We start from the raw sequence: 27,479 nt of genomic DNA, 5'->3' as shown, positions 1-27,479 counted from the left end.
TGTCCTCTGCCTTTGAGATGGTGACAAGAATTAAGTTATAAGTCTTCTTGAATTCCACAAAAGAAATGCCTGAGGGAAATGTACTATTGTAAAGGACAGTTGTGTTTCTTGGAAGTCCTTCTGTGTAAATAAAATCCATTTAATTGCCCTAGCCCCTCATAGCTCTGTAGTGCTAGTAATTATGCTCTTGTTTTAAATCTTCACTGGAACAGCTACAAGGAGTTGCCATGGCTCTATGGTCAAGGAGGATACTTAAAATCACAAATGTGTGGTGATGTGCTCTATGTAAGAAAAATTCAAATGGGTGCAGACAGACCCAGCATCCTCTGTCCTTGATTGAAGTTGGCCAGACAGTGTAGGACTAATATACCCTGCCTCTCAGCAGGTTTTATTAGTGTGGGCACAGTGCTGTACTAACACAGCTACATGACTGCTGAACTAGAGCTGGCTTGTGTCCGGCCAGCTTGGAGTACGGTCTGACTGAGCTCATGTCTGACTGAATTATCTGTGTGCGTGTGCCCATTCTCTCCACTGTTAATGCCAAGGCTTAATTTCCATTTCAAAACCAAAAAATTACTCTCTTGAACTTCAGGATTATAAAAGATTTGACAATGGGTATCATAATATTATCCGTAAGTGAAATCGCATCAGCTTTTCCTGAAGAATTTTCATCAAGGTAGATATGACAGTTAAGACTAGAAATGTCTGAGAACACTATGCATTTCTTGTAAAAAATCACTGCAGTTGTTTCTTTTGTGTGCAAAACTTTTAGTAGAGGAAATAGAAGGTCATTTTTTTGTTTACTAGAAAGGACAGGCAGGTTTGCTTTTAAATGGTAAGAAGATACCTTACATAGCTACAGAGTGCAGAGAGTGAGCAAAAGCCAAATTAAAATGACCGTTAAAATGAAATGTTTGTTTTACATAGGTAACATCTTGAGTGGCTTACCTTAGAGACTTTGTTTTGTTTTATATTTTGGGCTTTAATGAGGGCAAGTGCCTCTGACTGGAATTGGGCTGTTTGCCAATAGTTTAATAGCTAACTTGCAGTTTATGCAAACATTTGGAACCTACTTCATGCCAGCTGGCTTCCTGGTACATCACTTTGATGTGTGCCTCGGGAAGGTTGAAATGAAAGTTGTGTGTGCCTTGGGATAGTTTTTAGACTACTGACTCAGAAACATAAGTTGAGTCAATAGTGCAACCTGGTCCTGGCCAAAGAAGTGAAGAGAGGCAGAAGTTCCACTAACATATGGTGGTCCACTGGCCTGGGATCTTAGATGAGTCAGATTCTCTTTAATTAGGGCCATTGGCTTCCATGACATATAATGTTCTCTTTTCAGGTTGTACAGAAAGCCCCCTACATGTCAACTCCTGGATGCTCTGGTTGGAAACAAGGGGCATAGATGTTTCTCTGAGTGTTTACTACTGGTTACACGAACATGTCTGATCTTAGCACAGACGTTGCAAATCAGTTCTGTCTCCTTTATTGGTCTTGAAACTTTGGGCTACATTCTGAAACTGAAACTTGCTCTATTCATTAGCCTGTTAAAAGAAGAGAGCAATTAAACATGTAATTAATTGAGTGTAATATTCTGTGTTCTGGATTTTTTTGCTTTCCTGCAGTCTTGGCAGAACATTCCCTGTTGAGGCTAGAAGCAATGTACTTTCGGTGGAGCGAAGATATTAAGCTCTTTAAGAAAAAATAAATCCTGAAGCATCTCTGGCTTCTTTTCAGGTGGTTTTGGAAAATCATTTGATACCCCAGCACTCTTATAGTTCAGGGCTGTAGGAGTTATAAACTGGAAATGTTTCAAGAGCAGTATTTCTTGTCTACTCAGTGATTGAGTTTCTACAAGAGTAAGGTAGTATACAATACCCACTTTGAATATATGGATCTCTTTATGGCTAGAAATATTATTAATTTTGTCCTCTTCAAATTGGGTGTTTTCTGCTAAACCAACTATTCCTGATACTTCTTTCCTTTCATACATGATAATAATATTTCAACATATTTTGTTTTTCTTTTTTTTTTTTTTTAGATACTCTTCTAGCCTGGTTTAATTACTCTTTATCACCATCTTTTTGTTTTGAATATGCCTCAAAAATACTTATTCTTAAAAAAAAATACAGATTTTTCCGTAGATTTAGGAAAAAAAATTTTAGAAAACCTTAGAAAAACTAGTTTTTCCTTAGTAATTAACCCTGAAATAACATAATGACAGATTAAGGCAACAACTCCTACTGGCTTATATTTTTCATTTTCATACACTGGATATTTGATGACACAAATCGGTAGAGGGAACTTGTGCTAAAGGAAATGTAAGCAAAGGCGGTTTCTTAGTACCTTAGTTCATCCCCTTTATTCTTTCTTGATAATAGGTTGGAATAGTTTTGGAATGTAAATTAAGGGTGGACATGCTTTGGTTCAGTTGTGGGAGTCCAAGTTAGCTGCTTCTAACCCTATTTGTGCCTGAATTGACCAGAGTTGTGTTCAGTTCACTCACAGACAGAAAAAGCATTTATCTGAAATGGATTAGTGGTTTCTGTCGTTCTGGTGACAGTGTTCTCGTAGTACAAGAGGTTATGACCATCAGATATCAACCTTTACAGTCTGTCATTTTTCACTTTAAAAGATGTGGGAGGTTTCTCATGTGTTGCACTCTCCACACTTACCTCTATGGTTGTAGCCTTTCAGAATGGTTTTATCACTCTAAGACTTATGTTCTCATCCTTTCATTATTTTGGGATCTACTGATTCTCTTTTTTTCTCTCTTGGGTCCTTATATATAGGAATAAAAATAGTGAAAAACACCTATCCAAATCTTGTACTTATGCCCTTAAGACAATGTTCTGTGTGGTCAGCTACCATTCAGATGGTTTGTGGGTGCTGTTAGAGTTACAGTGAGAGATCTGAACTGACTTTTTGCTTCTGCATTGTAAAAGCTATGAAGGAAATGATACAATTTTATATTTGTGTCAGGCGTTTTGACACCAATAGAACAGATTTAGGACTAGAGATACTAGAGTATGAGATTTTGATTTCTTTTAGGATGTTTTCATGTCTTCTGAATGGCAGTATTGGGTCATTCTGCATTAGTGCTTCCTCAGATATCTTGAAGATCTTATGTTGAGGCTCTGTTTCCTAGAAGACAGTTGTCAGAAGGCAGTTGTTCATCTCCTTCAGTACACCCCTTACCTAAGAAGTTTTAGGTAAAGTGCAAAGCAGCAATGAAACTGGTTTGTGCTAAGAGATTGTTTCTATCCTGAAACAAAATATAGTGTAGAAGAACTTTTCATTCTCTGGGGGAAAAAAATACTGTAAAATAAAAATATGGTAGTTATGACGTAGAATGGAAAATGTTGGTCTTAACCTTAGTTTGCTCATTTTGAGAACTGAAATGACTGGAAAGCAGGGTTGTTATGAAACAATGTGTTACAATTGTGCTTTGGGGCTGCCAAGTGTCAAAATAAGAAACTTCCATTAATAAAGAGACACTTGAGGATATCTTTGGCCTCTGAGCTAATTATGAGTTTTGATATATCAGTCTTGTAGAACTGTGTTTTTCATCCAGAACAGTCTCATCCTTCACACAGAAAATCGTGCAAACAGTATAAAAAGAATGTCTGTTGAATGATACATTAACTATTTCACAGTATTTACAAGCATAGGAAAAAAGTTGTTTATCTTCTCAAGCAGAAATGCGAGCTTCCTTCTTTTAACCTAAACACTTTCAAACTGAAAAATAACATGCTGGACTTATTCCCAACAGAGGATATCCTCCATTTCCCATGTGTTGGCTGAGACACACTTATCACATGTATATAGAAGGAAAACACCAATGTGCAGTAATCCAGAAACAATTTTTGGTCTTCCTGTGAAACTTGTTTTAGATGTTTTTTGGTGCTGATGATATAGTAGTTCGACATCATGTATAGATTGTGAAGGTGTATGAACTCTGTTCAGTGCTGTTGTGGCTGATAGCACTTCTTCATTATTTTTTGAAGAGACAGCAGCATGCTGACTGTTAAGTCCATACTTTCTTATAGCTTACATCATACCCTTCACAGAGCATAGAAGAAAACTCTTAAAAGCAGAAGTTGTATGGAATTATATCAGGTTATTGCTCTGACGGTTGATAGAAGACTCACGTGTTTTTTAGTGTTGTGACTGTTTCTTGAGCAATTGGTAGTAATGGATCCTCTGTTCTTGAGTTCCTGTTTTAAGAAATGGATTTTGAGGGGGGAGTGCACTCCTCTTTTTTTAAGCCTCAATTATCTGAAAGATACTTTTTATTTCTTAAGCTGCCCTGTTCTTTCCTGTGGGCTATCTATTTACTTGATTTCTGAAAATTTAGAGGTGCAGCTGCCTACCTTCAGTCAGTGAAGAGAGAAGCAGTCACAGATAATGAAAAGATGTAGTTGCTAAAGGAAGTTTTGTACTGTACTATGGTCTATTAGCATGTAATAAGAACTAGTGTCTTTATTAGCTTTCGAATCAGAAAAGGTAAAGCATGTGAGGATTTTAGCTGTGATAATTTCAACTAAGTCTTTATTATATTTGAAAGCAGAGGGTTATCTATATTGTCATCTTCTGTGCTGTACTCAGTAGTGAACCAAATGTGTTATGATTATTTTATGCAGAAATAGTAAGATTTATGAAGACTCAGGATTTCTATCACAGAAACCTGAGAGGTAAATAAAACATGTGAAAGCTTTCAAATATTTATTTGAAATATGTTTCCTACTCAAAATTATTTCATAAGCTATATAAAGTTTCTTCTCTCTAGCATTATGCTCTGTAAAGAGGTTGGTTTATGCTGAGCTTATCTTCGTTATCTGTCTGGAGCAGTTGCATGTTCCCAACAGGTAGTTGATTTTCCTTCCTTTTGTGTTTGTCTGGCAGTAGTTGTATAAACTCACAGAGAAGTCTTCCTCCCAGGTTTGCAAAAAGCAATTAAGCTGCAATGGCAGGGAGTTATTAGAAGCCCACACATTCCTAGATTTCCAGTAGTTTGTCAGTTAGGTAAGGTAGGCATACAGCTGGATTTGCCATTACCTTTACATCTGTAGCGTCCCTCAGATTTACCTAAAATATGGGTCATAATGAAGTACAGTACAGTCATTTAAACAAAACTTGAAGATAATTTATGCTGTAACATTCCTTGGCATCTGGCTTATACTATAAAATCCCTGTTCCCAGCCACTTAAAAACATGAGAGGCAAGATCCCACACAATGTGACAGTGGAGGAATTTTCCTGTCCCAGTGGAGAAATGGAGAAGGAGACTTGCGGAGACTTTGCATTTCTGGCTTATTTTTGGTGGTTCTTACTTTTTAATTTAGTTTGCCATCAGAGGCTATTGTATATATACTAAAATTAATGCATGTGTTATTCTCATCTCTGTTAGTAGTGGAAGTTTTGTCCATTGATGGCCTATGCCCTTGGTATTGCAAGAAATGCCATTATGGTTTGAGAAACAAATTTCTGAAAGAACTGGAGCAGTTAGAAGCTGTTCTTTCCTTGTTTAAAAGAAAGACCAAGGCAGTTATAAAGTCTCCCAATTGCCATTACCTTTTCTGTCCCCCCTGTAGTCACAATTGTAAATGCAAGGGGAGAGCTTTGTGAGGAATTTATTCTTTGAAGAGTATCGTGATCAGTTGGGTGTTTTTGTTAGCACTTAATCAGATGTGGTAGGAAATGGGAGGTGTGGATGGCCAAAGTAAAATGTGGTTCCTGCCTTCTGTTGTCAGTAAGGCTGATCAGCTGATCATACCTGATCTGCACCTTTTTCTTTTTTTTTCCCTGTATATAAAGAAACAGATGGTCAGCAAATGTTCATTGGTAAATAAAACCTGTGACATGAGTCTCAGCTGAACTTATTTGCACAGTATTTAAGTAATTTACCTAAGTGTGTCTATTTTTACAGCAGATATGCTATAGAAGCTGCTGTATTAGAATAAGAACAGACTTTCAGGAACTGAACTGATTAATTTCTAGCTGATATTTTTGAGAAAGTGCTTGAAGCAGGTCATGCTTGTAACACATGCTTTGAGAAGTCACTCCTTTTACCTTTTGAGCTTCATTTGATTAGCTGACTTCATGTGAAAATAATGGGTTCTTGTACTTCAAGTTTCAATTTGTTTTTCTGACCTCAAATTCTCAACTTCAGTTGTCTAAAGATCTAAAATTTGCAGGGAGTTTGATAAATGAAAGATCCTTAGCAATACTGATGAAGTGTTTGGTTTATATATGTCAGCATGTCAGAACATGATAGGGACATTGGTGAAAGCATCAGACTTCTTACTCTTAAGGCCACAGCTGGTATGTCACAGATGACTTGAGAAGTGTTCCTTTTTTTTCCTGTCTTGTGAGGAAAAGAGCTATTTTGGTAATCTTCTTTACAATTTTAAGGAGTAACTTTATTTGCTGAGAAATTATATGCTGTTCCTGTCTTGAGGGCGCTTTTTCCCAACATTATTAGAACTGGACCATTGTCTCCTTCCAAAGATGGTTACTTCAGCAACAACATGCACAGTGAGAGCAGACCTGTGACTGGTTAACTGACTGTAATACCTGTCAGATCAGAGTATATGAGATTTAAAAAAAAAAAAAAGCCTTGCCACTATAAAGTTAAACTGCTTGAATTAGAAAAAGAGGTACTTACTATCTGATACCTACCAGGGCAGAAAGATTTAGTATCTCATTCCTAGAAGATGCATGCAAGTTCCTGCAGCAGTTTTTATTTAACACTGGGAAGATCTTAAAAGCAGTGTTTCCTTTAACATGCTCTCTAAGGAGTAAAACTTCCAAATAGTTGATTTGGCAGCTTCCATAGTGCAGTGAAAGGTAGGAAAACCAACTACTCAACCACTCTGATTAATGAATCTGCCAAAAATGTCTGGATGTGCTGGAATTAGGATGAGAGAAAGAGCCAATTCATTGTATAGTTCAGTGAAATTTATGAGTATGTGGGCTTAAAACCAACTGCAGTGCTGTTGTCAGCAGTATGCCGAAAAGAATGAATGTGGTGTTTAATCTCTTTTGGTCATACCTGTATTCCAGTGAGCTACTTGATGTCTGTAAAAGCAGCAAATCTATACCATATGATGTAGGGTGATTGAAAGCATGAAATGATGAAAAATATATGGGAGATTAGTTTGGAGTTTATTCCTCAAACCAATTTAATTTGTAGAATTAAAGAATTTTGTTCAGTACATTAAGTAGAATTACTCATGAGATTAACAGGGCATAATTGGAGTTGATTGTAGAGCATTCACAGGAAGAAAGAAGATTACAAAAGAATGGCACAATTCAAAATGACAAATTGTTTGGAGCACATTGGTTGCTAAGATAAATGCTGTGTATGGAAACGTAGTGGATAGAAACATAACAAGATAATGTGATCCCAAGGCTCCTTTCTAACAAGAACTGATCTCCTGGGCTCCCTGAAGATCTTGGACTGCGCATGATTGAAGGTCAAAAGCATAAAAACAAGGACAAAGAGCTGCAGCTTTTCATGTCTGCAAAGTAGAAATAATCCATCTGTTTTTGAGAGTTACCAATTGCAATTGATTTAATGTTAACTCTTAATAAGGTGCAACGAGGCATTCTTTGTTCTCTTGACTTTTCAATGCTTCTAGATGGAAACTTTTCAAAGTTACTACATATTGAGATCTGTCTAATTCTTAAAATTAGAGAACAAAACATTGAAAACAGTACTCTTAAAATTAGTAGTAATTAATAATTCATGTAATGGCATTAATTAAACTTGGCTATACAATTAGGGAGGTATTATGTTAAAATGCAATTGTACATTTCAATCACTGCCACACTGGGGATCACTTTTTTTTACCCCCTCCTCATTAGACTCTGTAACTATTCCCAACGTAAATGACGTCTAAGGTAGCGGAGTGTGAATATGTGACATAGATGTGCATTGCTTCGCAAGAATTGCCTGTTAAGGCTTTAAATGCTTTATATGTGTTGTTCATTTAAAAAAAACAAATAAGATTTTATTATTATTATTTGTCTCTTCAAAGAATTATTTTGTCCTATATGTAAATATGTATGTGAAGTCATCGAGTCATATGTATAAATAATTTAATTTAAAGAAATGATAGTCTAGAAAATAAGTGCTTTAAGTTTCATTTTGGTTTAGTTTTTAGTGGGAACAGATAAATGTGAGGAGCTTCCTTGTATCATGGAGTCATATCTTATCACAATCAGACTGTATAATCTTTTCCTTGAATATTTGAGATTATCTGAAAACTAGTTGTTAGTTGTTCCCCATTATCTCCATTTAAAAGGCTGATCAAGAGTTGCTTTCCTCTGATGCTTAGCTAACCTCTAATTTACAGCGTGGCTGTGATAACTTAGTACGTATTTATTCTTGTGCAGGCGTTACTGTATCAGAAATCCTTCTTGCAGACCTTCACTATACTTGCTGCACTTCATATTCCCGTTATACTGGAGTTATACAAAAGGTCCACTCAGTCATTAATAATTTTACCAATACACTGTACCTAGAACTCTGTTGAAGGCCTTAATGTGCTATTTTGTTGTAAACTACCATTATTCAAATAGTATGGCAGTCAATGATTTAATTAGTACATTTTTGTACCTGGTAATGGTTAGTCTAACTTAAAATCTATAGAAGGTACCATGATAAACAGCTGGAAGATTTTGAAAGAAGTTTTACATCTAAAATACAAAAGAGCAGTAATATGATATATTTTCATGTTTTTGTACTAACTGTAACTATGGTATGGCATGATACAGTGTTAGAGAGTTAATTTTTGTGAAACTGAAGTTCTGTGAATGTGTGGTTGCTGTCTCGTACAGCCGTGGCAGATAATACTTCTGCATTCCAAACCTCTGGAACTGTTTGGTTGAGTGATGTCCACATACCTTAAGTTAGTCTTCTAGAGGGAATTGAGGCAGTCTAAACTTCAAATCTGGTGAATTATTTTCAAATCTGATTAGTGCTGTCTGTGAACTTTGCATATTTTTGATTGCTAAATACATCAATGAAGACTGGAAGGGATTTTGGCTGTTTGAATCTTAATATATTTCGACATCTTGTTTACTGCTGAAGAGTTTGTCGCTGCTTTGTGAAATCTTCCAGGGACTTACTATTAACACCTGCAAAATAGAACCTGTCTTTACTCCCTGAGAAGAAAAGAGCAACTGTTCAGTTCACTCCTGTAGAATTGGTCTCAGAAACCTTCAAACAGATATTAATGATACTTGTTATTTGATTAAATCTCTTGACATCTGACTGGAAGCTTCTACACATCCTGGGCTTCTTTTAAGTTGTTGAGCATGTTTAATACTAGTTGGGATTAGGGCGTTTTTCTATGGCTCTAAAAGCTCTACAGAGCTGGCTGTCAGATTGTTGAGTGGCAGTTTAAAGTGTACAAGTGCTGTCTGGCATTCCAGAGTGAAGATAAGGAACATAGACTGGGAATATAATACCTATGCTGTCATAGAGTTCATTAATTTCAGGGGAATTACAGACCAATGACAACATGGTATTTTCTACAGAAGTGCTCAGGAATTAGGCATGACCGTAAGAACATTACTGTACCATGTTAAGATTTGTGGTGCTACAAGATTATAGGTCAAACATCTTGTAGAATAGAATACAAAGAACTGTGATTTTTGAAGTTTTTACAATATTTAAAAAATATTTTTCTGTCAACACTTCTCCATTTTTGAACGGTTTGGCCTTGGACTTGTCTCTGCTAGTTGTACACTAGACTAATTGCCTTATTTTGTATTTTCTGTGTCTAAAGTTAAAAATATTCTAATGTGTACTAAGAAAAATTAGACATTAGATAGCACAATACTAATAATTATGAAGTCCACTTTTTACTTCTTGTGGCTTAGAATAAGACGAAAGGCCATGGTGAGGTTTGTGTTACTGGTGTGTTGTAGTGGTAAGTTTGTCCTTGCTGTGGGGAGGAGGGGGCCAGCATGACTCAGCTGCCACTGTCTTGTGGGTGTGTGGTGTGGGACACTGCAGGATAACCGTGCTTCAGTCACCTCATGGGTGCTATTTCCAGTTGGTGAAGAAGGAGGGGAGTAGAGCACGGAGCATCGCGCCCTTTGCTGGGTAGGGCCCAGCCTGCAGGTGAGGCTTCTCTGTTGTTAGGCAAAAATATTTTCAAAGCATCTTCTTGACTTTGAACAGCAGTTGGCAGAAATTGTCTCAAGAAGCGGTTATCCTGCAGAAAACGGAGTAATAATGAAGACAGCAAAAATACTGGTTTGATCATTGTTGGTGAGGTGTATTGGGTTTCTGTGGCCAGGTTTTCATAACCAGAGGACTACAGGGATGGCATCTGTGAAAAGCTGCCAGAAGCTTCCTCCATGTCCAGCAGAGCCAGTGCCGGTAGGCTCCAGAATGGACCCGCCACTGGTAGATTTGTACCTCCCCAGTCCAAATTGGCAGAGATGCTAATTGACCTACCCAACCTCCACAGCTTCCTGGCTGTTTTGGTGGTTTTAGCAGGGACTGCACGCCAGGCTGAGATGGTGCCAGTGCTGAGTGACAGGAGCTCCAAGGGGTCCTGAGTGGTCCCACCTGTGCTGCCGTGTGCCTGCTGTATGGACACTCATGAACTGGGGGAGGTCAGGACGGTTTCACTTAACCCACCATGTCATTGGAGGCTCAGTGCACACCAACCCTCTCAGTTGTTGCATTTGTACCTGGGCACAGGAATAATGGAGCCTGCCATTTCAGAATGCTCTTAGCATCCTGAGATTACTGGTGGTCGACAGTGGAGCATTACACTCTGGAGTTAATATGCAGTAGCAGTTAAATTCTGCAAAGAATTACTGTTGCAAAAGAAGGGCATTTGTTTACAATTTTGTCAATGTGGCTGGTATTGTTTGCTTTTTCTATTTTTAAATTTCTACCTAAGCTTTAAAAAACGTTCCATTTTAAAGTGCAAATCAAAGCTCCTAAGATGTCCTAGAATAAGTAGGCAAGTGGTTTTTCACTGGGGTGGGAATAAGGGAAATAAGGTAATCAAATATACAGACATCTCTGTAGGGTTTTCCTTTCTGTTGCTTTACATGTGAAATTTGAATAATGGTTGGACCTTCTATTTTTTCCTGGTATTCTGCCCCTGTTTTTTTCCATGTTATCTCATTTCCCCCACTTTGTTTTCTGTGATCTGTTCATGCAACTTGCTCCACAGATTATAATGATTAATCAGGTTTTTAGATTTATGTGTTTCGTGCCACAGATTAGATCCGATGAAAGGTTTTACTCTCAATATCAAGTTTTGAGTATATGAATACTTGGAACAGTGAGTGGAGTTAAGCTGAAGAGCAGATAAACTGTTTTCCCTCATTAGTGCAACCTTCTGCTTTAGTTACTTGTTCAAAGATTTCCATCAATCAGGATTCCGTTGGGAGATTACCCTGACTGGTTGTATTGGCCTGAGTTCTGATGAGTAAGCTGTGCTTTGTAAAGCTTGAGCAGTTGGTGACGTAGATGTGGAAGCGAAGAAAAGGTTTACTGGAGTGATAGAGGTCTTCACATGATGTGTCAGCAAGATGGAACAAACTTTAATGGGAATGGATGTGAGTTGAGGATTCTCTGATCTCTAAGAATCTTCAGCAGAGAACTTAAATTTTATTACAAGAGAAGTCTTGTTTAGTTAATAAGCAGTTTGATTTTTTTTTTTTTGTAAGAAGGACAAACGGCTTCATCCAAAGCGAAACTATATGTAAACTTAAGAGAAGGTTCCTTCATCCCAGTCATGCTTTGATGATCTGGTAATGAAGCACAGATAACTGATTTCTTGAGCGGCATGAAGCCATGTAATAGTTCTGGACTGCTTTATTACTAATATAAAAGCTTGGTATTTAAAGATGTGGGTTTGAGGGAAATAAAAATTAAAATCTGGATGGAGACAAGATAGAGACAAAAGTTTCTGTAATGTTGGGCAAGAAATCAATCTGAATGTTATATATCTGTTCCTGGAGCAGACATGGAGATTTGGTTAATTAAGTAGGTAAAGTGTTTCCTGTTAGTGACATCTTGGGTATTTTCTTGGAAGCTCTTAGTAATTGAAATGAAATATGCAGCACTGTAAAACAAAGTGCAGTTTTTCATTTGGCTTGTAATGGTTCTTAGCTAGGGCTGAAATCTTAGGAAGATAAATTATATTTAAAACAGAGACAATAGTGGGCTAGAATAAAATATTATTGTCTAGAGTGTTACAGGCTACAATGGGTAGAATGTTATGGTCTAGAACACAGTTTTACAGTTTTCATGTGTAGTTGTCTTCAAGAATTTTGAATGAGTAGAAACACACTTTTTAAGTTAACAGCATGATCTCACACAGTTACCACACAATCATGTTAAAAGAAACTGTATATTTTATATATATGAAATCACTTCTAGTCGTTTCCATAATTTAATAGGATCTTAAAATGTTGTTGAATCACAACCATTCCTATGATCATGGGAACTGCAGTGTTTTTAATGTGAATTTTTAGCAAACAAATCAGAAACATCATTAAAAGTCCCACTACAGGAGTTGGCTGGTCACTTAATGTTCTAAAATGTCCACTGATTAGCTCTAGAGAGAAAAATGTAGTGTTGGATTTTTCCATTCACAACTCACCTACTGAAATAATAGGGCTGGAACAGTTGAGAGGGCTGCATGTGTCAGGATAGAGAGGAATTTCAATCAGAACAGCGGGAGGGAAAAGTAAAGGGAACCGATTTGTTAACTCAGGAAATTGGAGGAAACTTATATGGAAAAATACATCGATAGTGCTACAAAATATTCTGCAAATAAGTCCTTTGCCTCATGGTGGAAATATGCAAGTTTTTTCAATATTTCCCATTATCTGTTCATACAGTCTGGGTTTATCCTTGAATAAAAATACATGAAGTATTCCTGTGATGTTTTAATTAAAATGATTAGGGCAGAGTAGGATTTAACATGGTTGTGTAGTGAACCTAATGACTTAAAGATCCAACAGCACTTTACAGATTAGTTGCTATCTAGTGCCATTAGTTTGTAATTTTATCTAAAATGTTTGGCTCTGAGCTTTTAATAAATTAATCAGACGGACCACTTGAAACAGTTCAACTTGAAGCCTCTAGCCTGGTTGGTCTCAAATGACCTAAATTAAAGTAACACATAATCTGTAGTATTTATTGGTAATGTAAGCAATAGATTTGTGTTCTCTGACTGCTGCTCTGAAGGTCTGCAGTGGGATTAATTTCAGCACAGTAGCCAAGAGCATAACTTTAGACTTCTTCTGTAATAATACACGATGTTACAACTTTCCATAATATCCACAGGTTTTAGGACCTGCCCCAAAATGGTGCTCCTTCTTGGACAACTTGACTGAAGAACTGGAAGAGATCCAGAGAGCACAGTTTATGACGATTACAAATTCGTTACCAGAAAAGACCTTGAAAATTTAGGTAAAACAGTTGAATATGCTCTTTAGCTGACTTCTTTGTTCAGTTTTTGATCATTTGCACACGTAAATTTTGTAATGTGATGTGTGAGCACTGTTAGAAATTCACTGGCAGTGGTTTCCTTTAGTCTTCTTGGTTATTAATATTCCAGACCGATGGCTCTAAGTTCCTTGGTTCCCAGCAGATGCAAGATAGATACTTGTATTTCTCAGCTTTTTATCCCAAGAAGGTATTGTATTTGCTGATTTAATAGTCTAGGAATTTGTGGTGTGTGGTTTCGGACGCTGCATGGAAAGCTAGGAAGATAAGTTGGTTTAGTTTTCAAAATATTTTTGAGATGCTCAAATACAATGTTGGAACTCACAGCAAAATCTACCAAAGGCTACCCTGTATGAATGTAGTAATTTCCAGAAAGCAGAAATCATTCTAGGGCTGATAGAAACACAGTTTCAAGGAACTGGAATGCTGAAAATCATATAGCAGAGAAGGTAAGCAAGCTTCTCCCAAGGTAGTTAGTCCTTTTTCTGTCCATTACATGTTTTGATTGCAATGTTTTGCTCCAGTTTGCTTAATTTACCTCAGACTAGGAGAGTTGGGGTTGACCTAAGGCAAAGCTCTTTAATTAAAAACATCTCTCTATCACACTAAAAAAGAAATTGTCAAACTCTTATGGACTTTAAAAAAAAAATCCTCTGGAATTTTTCTTTGTAAGCTCCTATGGAACATACTGCATGTGGGCATTTTTTAGAAGTGCTCAGTAATGTATTATGGCAAGAAATATGGATTTCGTTGCTCTGAAGAAGCTTAAATTTCTTTCTGGCCAAAGCGATTTTTTTTTTTTGTGGTTTTACTTAGTCTTGATGTAATGAATGTGACTGATGGATTGATGTGTTGCATTGGCAGTGCTTGTTTGTCTTTAATCAGGCAAGTGAAGTGGCTAGCTTGGAATAAAAGTTCTTTATATATGAAAGCTCTTTAAAATGCTCTGGAACCTTTTTTCCAGGCCTTGCTCATCTAATTGGATCAACATTGCTCAGAGCATATATGCATGGCTTTTTCATGGACATAAGACTTTATCACAAGGTAAATAATGTTGATTCATGTCAACTTTTATTCTTAACAATAAAATATGTGTGGTGGGGTTTTCTTTTTTCTCTTTGTGGTTTTCATTTTGGTTGCGTGGTTTTTTTTCCCTAAAAATAACAGACTGTGTCCTATACTAATGGTATTTTCTTTTTACTTTCTCCTGCCTGTTCAAAGGCAAAAATGATGGCCAATCCTTTTGCCTATGAAGAATACAGAAGAGAGAAAATAAGACAGAAGATAGAAGAAACACGTGCACAGAGAGTTCAACTAAAGGTAAATCCTATAAACAATTCGTATACTTTTGGGAAAACTACTCATAAAGAGTAATATATTCCTAAGTGTATCTTAGAGATGTGATGACTTAGGATTTGGTTCTGTTTATCATTAGAGACACAAAGCAGTTTATAGAATTTCTGGAATAGAACCATGAAATTCCCAAGTCTGATTCCAAAAGACTGATACCAGACTATACAAGAGCAACTCTTATCGCATTTGCCACTTGATCAGTTAACCCACTAGTACAACTTGCAGTTTCTACTTCTGTCATAATACTAAATGACTTAAGCCATTAAAACATGATACTCTGGAAAGAGATGTATGAAAATTGTGTTGTGTTTGTAACTGGTAGCTTTCTAGATGGAATTTGTTCAACATACGAAGAGAAAGGATTGCTGTTAAAGTACTAAAACTGATGCATTTCAAGTTAAAAATTTTGCAGAAATCCTACTTAAATCTTCTCGAATGCTGTTGCTTTACCAGTATCTAGAAATATTTGGAACCAGTCAAGGAACTTTTCAGCAAGAGTTGTAAGAATGAATAAGAATTCTCTCTCACCACACTTACAAGTGTAAAGCATGTCGGTTACATGTGTCAAAGGCTAATTTATTGATTAATTGCTTTCCTCTTGTTAGAAACTTCCAAAAGTCAATAAAGAACTTGCACTCAAACTGATTGAAGAAGAAGGAGAAGAGCAACAGATGACTAGAAAAAGGAAACAGAAGGTGAGCTCTTGCTTTGGAGACTTCTCCAACCTAGGGCACAGAAATAGCAATGCTTACAGGTTTGAGTTGTTGTTGTTGTTTGGCCAAACAGATTAAAAATTCCATTGTTTCTGTTTCTCATAAATAGTTTGTTCTGGTAGGTGGCTTTAAGGTGGACTTCACTGTAGCTGCAGCACAAAAAGACCATGTAGTAACTTAAAGCTAAAAATGATGAAATACTTCGAAGATGATACGGGTTTCATAGGACTCCAGAAGCTGGTTAATGCAGAGTCAATACCAAGGCTGTTCAGACAAGACCTGTTGTTTACATTTGTTGGTATTTCGGTGTGACCACAACAAGGATTGATGTTATCTATGAAACTAAAGACACAATTGCCATTATTTGTGTACACAGTTAACTGTATTTTATAGATTAGCCAAAATGATTTGCTCTTATGCAATAGCAATTCTTCTTGGTGTTAAAAATAATCCATTTCTATCTTAAGAGAAGTTTAGTGGAAGAAATGGGTTAATGTTTCATACCTAACAGGAGGGCAGGCTTTTTATAGGTAGCACTTCATAGGTGCTCATTCTCACAGGAATGTTGCATTCATGAAAGGCCAACATTAGCTGCATGTGGCATCTAATGAAATCTTGTGTGTTAGGGTTAGTAGGAAGTATGAACTACTGAAAAAGTAGATGGTGGTGAAACTTAAATGCAGACTTAAGCAAATGTAACAATGAAAATGAGAATTCAATAATTGGGGGCTGATTTGTTTTGGAGTACATAGAGTTTGTGTTACGGCAAAAAAGGAATATACATAAAAATGCATGTTCTGATTATTTTCCTGAAATGGCATTAGAGTCTTACAACAAACAATTTTTTTTAGCCTTTGGGATTTAATTTTTGGCTGTGTGGCTGAAAGTCACACAATTGCACCAGTTTTGTGTTGAAATTTACACTTGTAACAGAAAACTTGTTTTCTGTATTCTTAGTCCCACCCTCCCCTTTCTGAAGTAACACTGAAAATTTAATGCTGGGAGGAGATTAATATGCTGATATAAATTTGACAGTGTTAAAAGATCAGCTTTTTTAATAAAAAGTTTTGAATGCAGTGATTTTAAAAATGACAACAATTGGTCTTCACATAACCTGAATTTGTAGCTTGAACTATTCCTAATCCACCAATAGCAAAATTTACACTGAGTTCATTTTACTTTGACATGAATAAAACTGTCTTCTCCATTTTGTATGTGAAGGTAGTGAAAAAAGGTGTTATAATATGTATAGAAACACTTTCTCTTAAGTATTTACAGTAAAATAGTACCACTGCATAAAGACATTTACCCTGATAATTTGTTTTACATGTTGTAGAATCACCCCTGTCAGGCAACATATTTGCCTTGGAGGTACTGCTGATTAGTCAATAGATAACAGCATATCTCCAGACTAACTGGCTGAATGTATGAGAAACATTAATTCAAAAATATTAGTAATTGTGTATTTAAGGTGTCTGTAGCGTGCATTAAAAAAGTCTTGCTTACAGGTAGCTTAGAACGATCTTCGTAAAGTACAATAAGCATATATCTTGATGTTTATTTGACCTGGAAGGATAAAGCAACCGGCATTTCATATGCTGGGTTTGAATTTTTTAAAAAGTGTTACGTATTTTATTAATGTATTTTTCGGAATTGTCTAACTGCTCATGCTTTGCTTCTCTTCCAGAATCTGCCCAGCCTTCTCAAAGATGATCGTTTTAAGGTCATGTTTGAGAATCCAGATTTCCAGGTGGATGAGCAGAGTGAAGAATTTAGACTACTTAATCCACTTGTTTCTAAAATAAGTGAGAAAAGAAAGAGGAAACTAAAGATCTTAGAGGAACTGGAAGCAATAGGAGAGGTAAAATATTTTCCATTTGGATTAAGAAAACTCCATAGATTTTTTTTTTCCTTTGTTTCAAGCATTCAGACTTTTCACCCCGGAAAGACTGAGGCATGCAAGAATGTTTTATCAGCTCCAGTAATTAAGTCTAATTTATAATTCTAATCTAGTTTTTAGATGTGAACAATATTGTGTCTGCATGAATAATCATTTGAAAAACATAAAATATGTAGATAGTAACAACTTCATATTATATTTTCAGCTTCAGCTGCTATTACTGCTTTTAGTTCTCTTCAGCTGTATCTAAAAGCTGTCATGTACTCTAATTGCAGGAATGGTTTGAAAGGAAAATTAGTTGATGATCTCTTATTTTATACTATTTTTGTCTGCAGGAAGAGGAGGAAGAACCAGAAGGAAAAGCAAGTGATGTAGAAAGTTCTGAGAGTTCAGATGATGAAAAAGGCTGGGTTGAAGAGGTCAGGAAACAGCGCAAGCTTTTACGCCAAGAGGAAAACTAAAGCGGCGGGAAAGGTCCAAGGAGGATCAGCAAACATTACTGAAACCTCAGTTTTTTGAGATTAAGAAGGAGAGGAATTCAGAAGCTTCAAAGACTCTGCCAAAAAACAAAAATTAATGAAGTAAGACTAATGTTCCTATTTTAATAGCTGGGGTGGGCAATTCTTAAGTATTTCCCTGCAGTGCAGGCTAGTGATGTTTTGGCTTGGAAGTAAAGCAACATCTGGCAATTCAGGGATATAACCTCAAGTGACATAGTTGTTGAAAGCTTTGTTTTGTAGTTAAACAACTATACTGTTTAAAGTAGGGCAGAGAGGCAACACAGATGAGATGAGTAAGAGATTAATATTTTGAGTCAGATTGGAGGATCCATTATTAAGTGTTGTGAAGTGCTGCTTTCACAGGTAACAACACTGATGTCTTGTGAGGGTTATGTTTCTCCACCAGTGTCAGTATGAGGTTGACAGTCTGGATGTTCCTTATCTGACCTTCTAAAACAATGTAGAATGCTGCATGAATAGTCACTGTTTTGGGGGGTAGGATCAAGATGGTGAAAGAAAAATTGTTTTGTTCAGGTATTTTTATGGCATCCAGAAATTTTCAAAATCTACACTGTCCTCATTGTCAGGACGTACTATTTCTGGTTTTCATTTTGCAATACAAAATACCAGACTAGGACGGGGTTTGTTTAGGGTTTTTTGTTTGTTGGTTGGTTGGTTTTTTTGTGCTTTAAATTGATGAACAGCCAAAGTAACGGATACTGTATAAAGTGCCTGTCAGACTAGAGAAAGAACACATCAATGTAAAGGCTTGGCTTTGAGGTGCTCAATGCCTGCAAATCTCATTGATTTGCTTTTTTCAGAGGTGGGTTGAGCCCTTCAGAAGATAAGCTTTCATAGCCCTTTGTTGTTTGAAGCACAGCCACTAATATTAAAACCTCTCGAGACTGTAGGTAGCTTCAGAGTTCTTGCAGCACAGTGGATGCAGAGCAGGATTTTGACTAATGTTGGAATAGGTTGTTGTGCTGGATGGATCTCGTAATAATCATTACCTTTTGTATGTAGAATGAAATTATAGCTAAAGAAAAGAAAGTGAAATATATATATGATGGGCCTGTTTCTTTATGTCACGGCTGACACTACAACCTAGTTGTTTCATGATGAACTTTTCTGAAGACACGTAAAGAAATGCTTGATAAAAATTCAGCCTGTCCCTACTCTAATTATGATATAAATGGACTTCTAATTATTAGTGAAGTGGTGTTCCTATGGTAGTCAGGTAGTCTGAGTTCCATGTTGTACCTGTAAGACCTTTTTAAGTAATAGTAGTAGTCTATAAATTGAGATTTATAGCAGTTTTGCATAACTGATTCCTGTGTTTTCCTTAGCTGTTTTTTATCACATGGGAATTTTATTTTGTTCTTTTTATTGAACATACCCACTTATTCTGGACTCTAACTTTCTTAGATTTTTCCATTAACTTTCTTCTGATTATTTTTCTTTTTTAGTTTGTTCCAGAAGATAAAGCATCTTTAATTTTGTCAGTTTTTCTCCTTTGTCAGGAGAAAATCATCTCTGGACATTCTGACAAAGTATTATAGGTTAAGAATATTTTTTTACATTATAATTAGGTTTACAGTTACGTTAGCTGTAACTTGGAATGAGCCTGAGACAGTGGTCAAATGACGCTGTATTCTCAGTGCCATTGAAATACTTCATTAAAAGACTGTGTGGCTGCAGCCTACTCACATGCTGTTCTTTTGCACAAATTTAGCTGCTAAGGTCTAAAGAAAATTCTCAAGGGCGCTTACTTGAAGGACTAAGATTGCATTTTATGCAAAACATACAAGGCTTAAATGTGAACAAGGGTGTGGAAAGTAAAGTAAATAAGCCAAGACAGGTGTAAGGAAGAGAAACATTCAGAAAAAATTAGTACAGTGTGACACAGGCAAAGTAATTCTTTAATGTGGTTTTAAGGGAGAAAGATTATTACTTCAGCCAGGGGAAAACAAAAGCAAATATCACAGGCCCATCCAGGAAGGAATATCAGTGGTAACATAAACTATCAAAAGACTTTTAAAAGATTGCTTTTAAAGAAAAAAGAATCTGTCTTAAGATTTGCTGCTAATGGATACCCTCTGTGTGGTAGGTGCATAGATGGGATATAATGTAAAATGTAATAAAAGGAGAAAAATTTGAGAACAGAAGAGAATGACCAAAAAATGGATGGGATAGCATTACATCCTTTGTTTTCTGAGTTGCTGTCATTGAATTGTCTTGCATGGGGTTTTTTTAGTCTTTGTCTAACCAGTTAGCTCAACATTCACTGACCCTTTTGTGCTCATCCAAGCATTGTTCTTAGTGTGGAGTTTGGTATTCCTCAAATTAAAAATTAACAGCTGGTATCTGTTTCGTATAACATATACTGATATGATACTGTAATCATAATGATTTACCATGTGTTACAAGCTACCTTTTTTGGCTAATAAGCATTTTTGTGTATTAGAATTTTATGAAGAAAATAATATATTTTCTGCTGGCCTTATTCAGTGATAAGTAGTCAGCATAAAAGTAATTCAAGTAACATACTGAAAATTGGAAAGACTGTAGTGGCATGTACCATCTGGTGAGGCTGGCATGTTTGTCTTTGATTTGATATATCCAAGTTATGGAATGACGGTCTGTGACCAGTATAATTAAGTACCTTAATACCCTCACTATGCATTTAATGGCTAGGTGTTCTTTTTTTCTCTAATCGTATAATGTTCTACCTGAGGAAACAGTTTATGACTTATATAAAACTGGGTGTTTCTTTTGACATATTCCTGACTCAGCACGGCTCCAAGCCCAACTTCTAAAGCAGTGGTGCGTACTATAAATTTCTTCTTAGACCAACAGTCTACGCATTTCTCTGTGCAGGAAATCTGCAAAATTTACTCATGGTTGTAAAAAACGCCTTGTCTCAAATCTGTCTGCATTTAATTTTCCCCTTTTGCACTTGGACAAGAAAACCTGCAAATCCTCTGCTTACAGCATAAGTTTCTTGCCTAGTGACTTAAAAGGAATGCATAAAAGGAAAGGAATTTTATCAGTGTGCTAAGAGCTTTTTTGATTTACTTGATGTCTCTTTAAAGAGTACGTTACTGAAGTTAGAGCATATCAAAACTAAAAACTACAGTAGTCATATTTTATAAAAAGTATGACAGTCCATGTATGTGCCTCCAGAGGTGGCAAAGGAAGCCAACAAAAGGGCAGTTGACATTCCTAGGTATTGCTAAAGTAAAACAGCAGGAAAAGTCCTGGAAAACTCTCCTCCTAATAAAGACAAAAAAAGAAGTGCATTGGTAATTTTTTTGTTTGTATTTTACAGTAGAGCAGGGGAATTTGCTTATAATAACACTGTAAATGTATCCCTTAAATTAATTTGTTGAGGAAGATGTAAAAAAAACCCAAAACAAACAACCCAGCTGTTGTGTTTGTGTATCAGTGCGTGCAATTCGCTATCACTTGAGTTCTGCACATTTTCAGATAAACAGACACATACCTGTATTTCTGCAGTAAAATTGCAACCCCACATTTTGCTAGTATCTCCTCATTTTAACTTTTCTCCTGACTGAAGCAGTATCTAGGCAGTCATGCTAAATAATTGCTGGGTAGTAGCCATATTTCTCCAGTTCATTTTCAAAGGCGAGAAAAATGAGACTTGAACATAGAAATCCCACTACAGTGTTGGTGACTGATCTTCTGCCACAGTTAGCTCTAAGGCTTAGCTTGTCTTTCCGATTCACACAGATGGAACAAGTTTTTACATGTACTCAATGAAAAATATACTACCAAAAAAAATACAATCAAAGTACCTAGTCATGAGAAATAAAGTAATTCTTGACAGTAATTTTTCATGATTAATCTGAAAAGTCTTTGTTACATAAAATGGCTCATTAACCAAAATCCAGTGGACTTCAGAGACTTAAAGCATAGGACACAGTCCATGAGTCCTTCATCCACAGTAAATGCCATTGACTTTAGTGGCTGCTAATCGTCTGTGTTTTTATGATGACTTATTTTCCAGTTTCAAACTTGTACAAAAAATGTCTTCTGGCCCTCTTCAGAAAGTGCTAGTGAGGCACTAATAGCATCTCAAATTGCAGAATCAAATTTTATTTACAGTTAGGAGAATATTTTCTAAGCACATGTAGAGTGAGTTTGATCCTATAAACCACGTTGTATTTTAAGATGGTGTTAGTTAGTTGTAGGACCTACATTATAGGAGAAGGATGAGCTATGTTAGGACTCACAGGTGCCTTTAGGGAGGCTGGCTGAAGCCAGCACCATCCCTACATGCCTACCTGCCTGCCTGCCTCACCCCTGAGCTGGAGGCTGTGTGGGAACAAGGTGTATTTCCATGCCTCAGTTTTTCCAGGTTACGACCCAACTTAACTGAAGTCAGTAATCATGATACCGAGTATCAGCTTGCAACCTGGAGCAACTGGGGCACTTCCATGTCTCTTGCCTTTGTAGGGTCTTTAGCTTCTAGTGGAGAAGAGCTGAAAACAGTATCAGTTTCAGCCACAAGTACCTCCTTCACAGAAATGCTGGACTTGGGTGCCTGAGTTAGAGGCTCTTTGCCAGCTTGCTTACAGAAACTCAGTGATAATCACTGTGCTTGAAGTCATGTGCTCCTGTGGAGCTCCTCTCTGGGGCCAGGGTCTGTCATATTTATCACATTCACTTATTTATATTTCTCTTTTATGCAGAAAAAGACTGTCGTGGGCATAATGTCTGAACAATCATTTGTATTTGGATTAGTTTTGTCTCTGTCAGTGCAGTGATTCATTCTGTGATGAATTTATTCTGATTTATAGTCAAGATTACTTCCTTTCCTCAAAAATGTTTCCAATTCAGAAATTGAGATTTCAAGAAAATTTTATATGTCTAGCCCTACTTTTTTAATTAGTGCATGTATCTATTACCAGAGTTTAATATCCCCAACTTTTTCTGACATTTCGTAGAAAACTATGGCAACAGAAGGATGTAGTTTCTTTCTCAACTAGAGTTATGTTGCTTTTTTAGCAGCAAAACTAGTGAAATTTACATAAATTTTAAAAGTGTTTCTACTGGAAGTACTATCTGGAGGAAATTATTTGAATTTGTCTTTTTTTTTCCTGAATGTTTATTTTATTAGTTATGATATTTTAGTTTCAGAGAAATTGAGGTTAGTTTTGACTGCATTATCAATCTTTATTATAGTAAAAAGATGGCAAATATAGGGACTAAATGTTTATTTTTCTCTGCAGGAAAACCCTTGAAGATCGTTTAAAGCTTGAAGAAAAACTTGGCACACTCAATGTGTCTGATACCACAGTAGGCAGCAAACAGGCAACATTCAAATTAAAAAAGGTGAGCTATATATATATAATTTTAAAGATAATACACAAATAACTTTAGTTTTTGCATGAAAGAACAGGAACTTTAAAACCGTCAAGCAAATGTCCCTCTTCATTTCTTTATAAGCTGCCAACTCTCCAGGTTCTTGCCAAGAGAATGAAAGCCTCCGGTAGTACTCAGTGTGTTTATCCCTTATAACTCAAGCAACACTCATAAAATCTCATGTTCCGGTGGAAAATAATGGCTTGCGTCTTTTAATAGTTTATTTGCAGACACACCACCAGAAGCTTGTGACCTTGCCTGACTTCTGTGCCAGGACTGATCAGATCTTGGTCTGCAGGTCCAAATGCAGGCAGGATGCTGTAGGTTGCTTGCTCTCGGCATGATAAAAACAGAGCTCCCAACTGCCTTTGTCATTGAATTTGTGTAACACACATCATAGGAATGAGTCCTGGTCCTGTTCTAGTTGTCGAATTCCATTTGAAGTATGTGGTTGACTGCTGCCTATCTACCTTTACCAAGGCTTTTGATTTCCCAGCCTAAGATTTTTGTAAACTGCAGACACGCTATTACTTTATAGTGTGAAGAGAGTTCAATACATGTGTGTATCTGCTACTGCCGTGGAACATGTAGGGATTTTTTACTAGAAAATTGCTTCAGAACTGAGGAAAGGACACGTTATAAAATCTTAAGACCTATATATAATATACTTGAGCGGACAAAATTTACTTCAGTTAAAAATGGTTTTCCTCAGGTAAGCCTCTTTGCTATAATACATTTCTCCTTAGCAGTTGTCAAATATATTCTCACTGTCACAAGAATGGCTCTGTAGTTATTTGGTTGTCACATTGGTTATGCCTGAAGAAAAAAAGATTTATTGACTCTTTCTACCTTACTTATTTTACTTGATTATTATCTGCTTGCAGATGTCCTTTTTCATCTGTTTTTGATTCCTGTGTTTCTGGAATTTAAAATGTGTTGACTGTGGAGTCAAGTCACAAATTCCTCTACAGTGCCATGTAGGGTAACCATTCTGGGGATTTTACCAGCTCTGTAACTGATATGTTAGTGTCTTGCAGTTAATTAAATGGGATTTCCAGGACTTTGAAAGCACAGTCTTTTTTACAGTAGCTTTAACTTAGAAAATGTAAAGCCACAAGGTTTCTTGCAGGCCATAATGCACAATGAACTGTCACTGTAACAGTTTTGTGAAGATGTAGGGGTAAGGTGGAAGAAGACAGGCACAGCAGTGGTTCAGAATGCCATTTTTACTTGATTCCATCAGATAAGATATAGCTTTGAGGGTTTTTTTAATTACTGTGCTGCTAACATCTATGGATTTTCTTTTCCTGACTGTTAACTGATACTGCTTTATTGAAATATGTACATTGTAGTCATTTGCATAAAATATTTTTAAATATCTGATTGAAAGAAAAATAATGCATCTACAGTGGAGATATTTCTCCTATCAACAGAATAACGAAGTAAAACTCACAAGTCTTCTCTTAAAGAAACAGACCCTGTGTATATATTTTGAAGTCCCAAGGAATGGAGCAGGTAGAGCTAGGAAGAAGTCATGCTATGCAGTCTTTTACACTCCTTTTCAGAGAATAAAGAGTTGTAGCTGACAAGCCAAAAAAGAGATTTTGGTGTTACTTGAGTCATCAACTTACACTTTGTGATGCCTTTTCCTTAAAGGGCAGATGTATTTACGAGTAGGTGGAAAGATTTAGTTTGGGAGGGAATTGTTCTTCCCTAAGGTTGGTATCACTCAAACTTCTAGTCAGTGGAACTGAGACTGAACTTGGCTGCTGCAGGTGTGGTATGTTATCAGCCTCCCAAATGCCTAGCAACCACTGATAGATCCAATGATGAAATTGTTTGTCGTTGATATTTCACAGTTTAGTTTTCAGAGGATTTGAATATGGTTCCTACAGTGTGGCAGCTTAGTCTTCAGTTTTGGTATGCTTTGTTATAGCAAACAGATCTAACAAAATATCAGGGTTTCTAAAATACCTAAGTACTTACACTACTAGGAAGGTATGGAAGACATTTAAAAAAAAAGCAAACAAAAAACCCAAAACCAAACCGCAAAGTCTCTGATGCAAATCAAGATCAGTCCACTATCAGTACAACGTGAACTTAAGTGAGATTTTTCTAGGCTGTTTCAGAAGAGGTATAGAGACAGAGAGAAATTGCTTATATTTTCAAATAGTGGGTTTCTTGTTCTACTTGCAGTGAAAATGGGAATCAGTAAATTTTATCAAAGTCTAAAGACCATTAGCTTTCACTGCCTTCATACTGATAGGGGCTTATTGCTACATTTGGTAAATTGGTTCCTACCTCGCCTCAACCAAATTTAAATGGTCTGAGAATGGGAGATTCAAGGAGAGGTAGGCTGGCATTTGAATGCTGTTGATTATAGAGTGAGATGCAGTGGGAATGCAGCTGCATACACAGTAGTAGTGATTCTGTCTCACTGTCAATTCAGTTGTTCTGTGCTGATGTTGAAATTGCTGGAATTACTGGAGTACTTTTTAGCATGGACAGTTGCCTGAGCTTGAGTAGTGCCAGTTCATGCTAGGTTTAAAGAGAAGCCTTAGTCTTCCAAAGAAAATAGTAGTTTATGTGGTACATAAATTAAACACTTTCAACATGTTTTTGATTAAGGGGAGAAACATTATTGGAACACCTGCCACAGGAGCATTAAAATTGTTTTCATGTGGAAAGTGTTTCTAGAATTGCATGCAGCATATAAAACACTTTCAAGAACTCCTAAGTCAGAACACATTTTAAAAAACCTGTATGCTTCAGCAAATTTAACTAATTATGCTGTTTTTTTGAAATAAATTTGTGCAAATATTGAACACAGTTAACATATTGAACTAGTTAACCAAAGTATATATTAAGTAGCCTCAAATTGGGATCTGCCTTCTTGAGGGAACTAAATATAAATTCTGGAGTGTACTGTTAAACATTGTTTTTTATCTGAAATACATTACTTTATTCACTGGATTTTGGTATCTTTGTGTTAAACATTTGCCCTGAAAAACTTGGAATAATAGCACCTGGGGATACCCAGAACTACCAAGTACCAAGACAAGATATCATGAGGAAATTTGTGGTGACATTTCCATGTTTTCCTAATGGAATTCTGACATGATATATTGATACTGGAACAATGAGGTGCAAGTTTACAAGAACCTGAGTCTATTTTTGTTTTAATATTCCAGTCAGAGCAGCAAAGGAAACAGCAGGAAGCTGAGAAGCGACACCGTCAAGAGAGGAAAACTCTCAGGCGTTCTGCAAGTCATCTCAAGAGCAAACGTGGACGAGGACGACTGTTTCATTGAATTACTTTGTGTTATTTTTCAAGAAACTTCTTTGTCTCATCTTTCATTTGAAAAAGGGGCTTTTTCAATTTTAGACAGAGTACCAATGAACTTGTATTTGATTCATTGAGGAACACGAAACCAGAACTTTCTAAGCCCTGTGTTAATTACCGAAAAGTTTATGAAAGTAAAAGTGCTGACCAAAGGACACTATGAATATGGTCCGGTGTGAACAGTATTTGTGCTGAAATCACCAGCAACTGGTTATTGTGTAACCCTGGATGTTTTCTCTATAAGAATTTATGTATACAGTGAGGCTACCTGTCTTTTATTTAACTTAAGAGCTGAGGATTTTGGTTTCTGAAATCTTTATTTGTGACTGCTTAGATAGAAGATCAAGAGTAAATTATTTTTTGTCTAAAAACTTATCTTTACAGGGGCTCAATAAATTTTTCTGGTTCTTGAAGGATGACACACAATTCTGTTTTTCAAAAACTGGCTTTGGCTTTATGTTGCCTTTAGTTTAAAAATGCCTTTTACACGTGATATTTTTATCTTTAAAAACTATATTGTAATCATCACTTCTGTCCTTTTTCTCAACTAAAGGATGAATCTCTCAATACCTATTTTTTTACCTCTAGTTGTCTGATTTCTCTATTGCCCATAACCTTCTCATGTTTTTTATTTAGCACAGAACTACCCGATATTCCATTGTCAGTCCACCCATGCTGTAAGCACTATTATTACTTCTCCTTAGGCACTGAGAAAATGTGAATGTAGTTGTGTTTGCTTCAGGGTGTTTCCCTCTTTTTGGAGGCTTGTCTCTTGACATTCAAGCCTTTGG

General features: G+C 36.4%; 1 protein-coding gene across 1 annotated transcript in view; it reads left to right on the top strand.

Annotated features, from left to right (window-relative positions):
• NOL10 (nucleolar protein 10) overlaps positions 1 to 27,101 on the top strand; it is a 49,149-nt gene extending 22,048 nt beyond the window's left edge. Inside the window, 12 exon segments of the mRNA XM_032683623.1 lie at positions 10,387 to 10,389; positions 13,333 to 13,393; positions 13,396 to 13,458; positions 14,459 to 14,538; positions 14,716 to 14,814; positions 15,453 to 15,542; positions 17,248 to 17,421; positions 17,796 to 17,910; positions 17,913 to 17,984; positions 17,987 to 18,041; positions 23,213 to 23,315; positions 26,537 to 27,101. Coding sequence (XP_032539514.1) covers positions 10,387 to 10,389; positions 13,333 to 13,393; positions 13,396 to 13,458; positions 14,459 to 14,538; positions 14,716 to 14,814; positions 15,453 to 15,542; positions 17,248 to 17,421; positions 17,796 to 17,910; positions 17,913 to 17,984; positions 17,987 to 18,041; positions 23,213 to 23,315; positions 26,537 to 26,656 — 1,035 coding nt within the window. The 3' untranslated portion in view covers positions 26,657 to 27,101.
• Positions 27,102 to 27,479: the final 378 nt, after the last annotated feature.

Source organism: Chiroxiphia lanceolata, chromosome 3 (assembly GCF_009829145.1).
Source record: "Chiroxiphia lanceolata isolate bChiLan1 chromosome 3, bChiLan1.pri, whole genome shotgun sequence".
In the NCBI taxonomy this organism is placed as follows: domain Eukaryota; kingdom Metazoa; phylum Chordata; class Aves; order Passeriformes; family Pipridae; genus Chiroxiphia; species Chiroxiphia lanceolata.
Note: the sequence above shows the minus strand (reverse complement) of the source record. Positions and strands in the feature narration are given on the sequence as shown.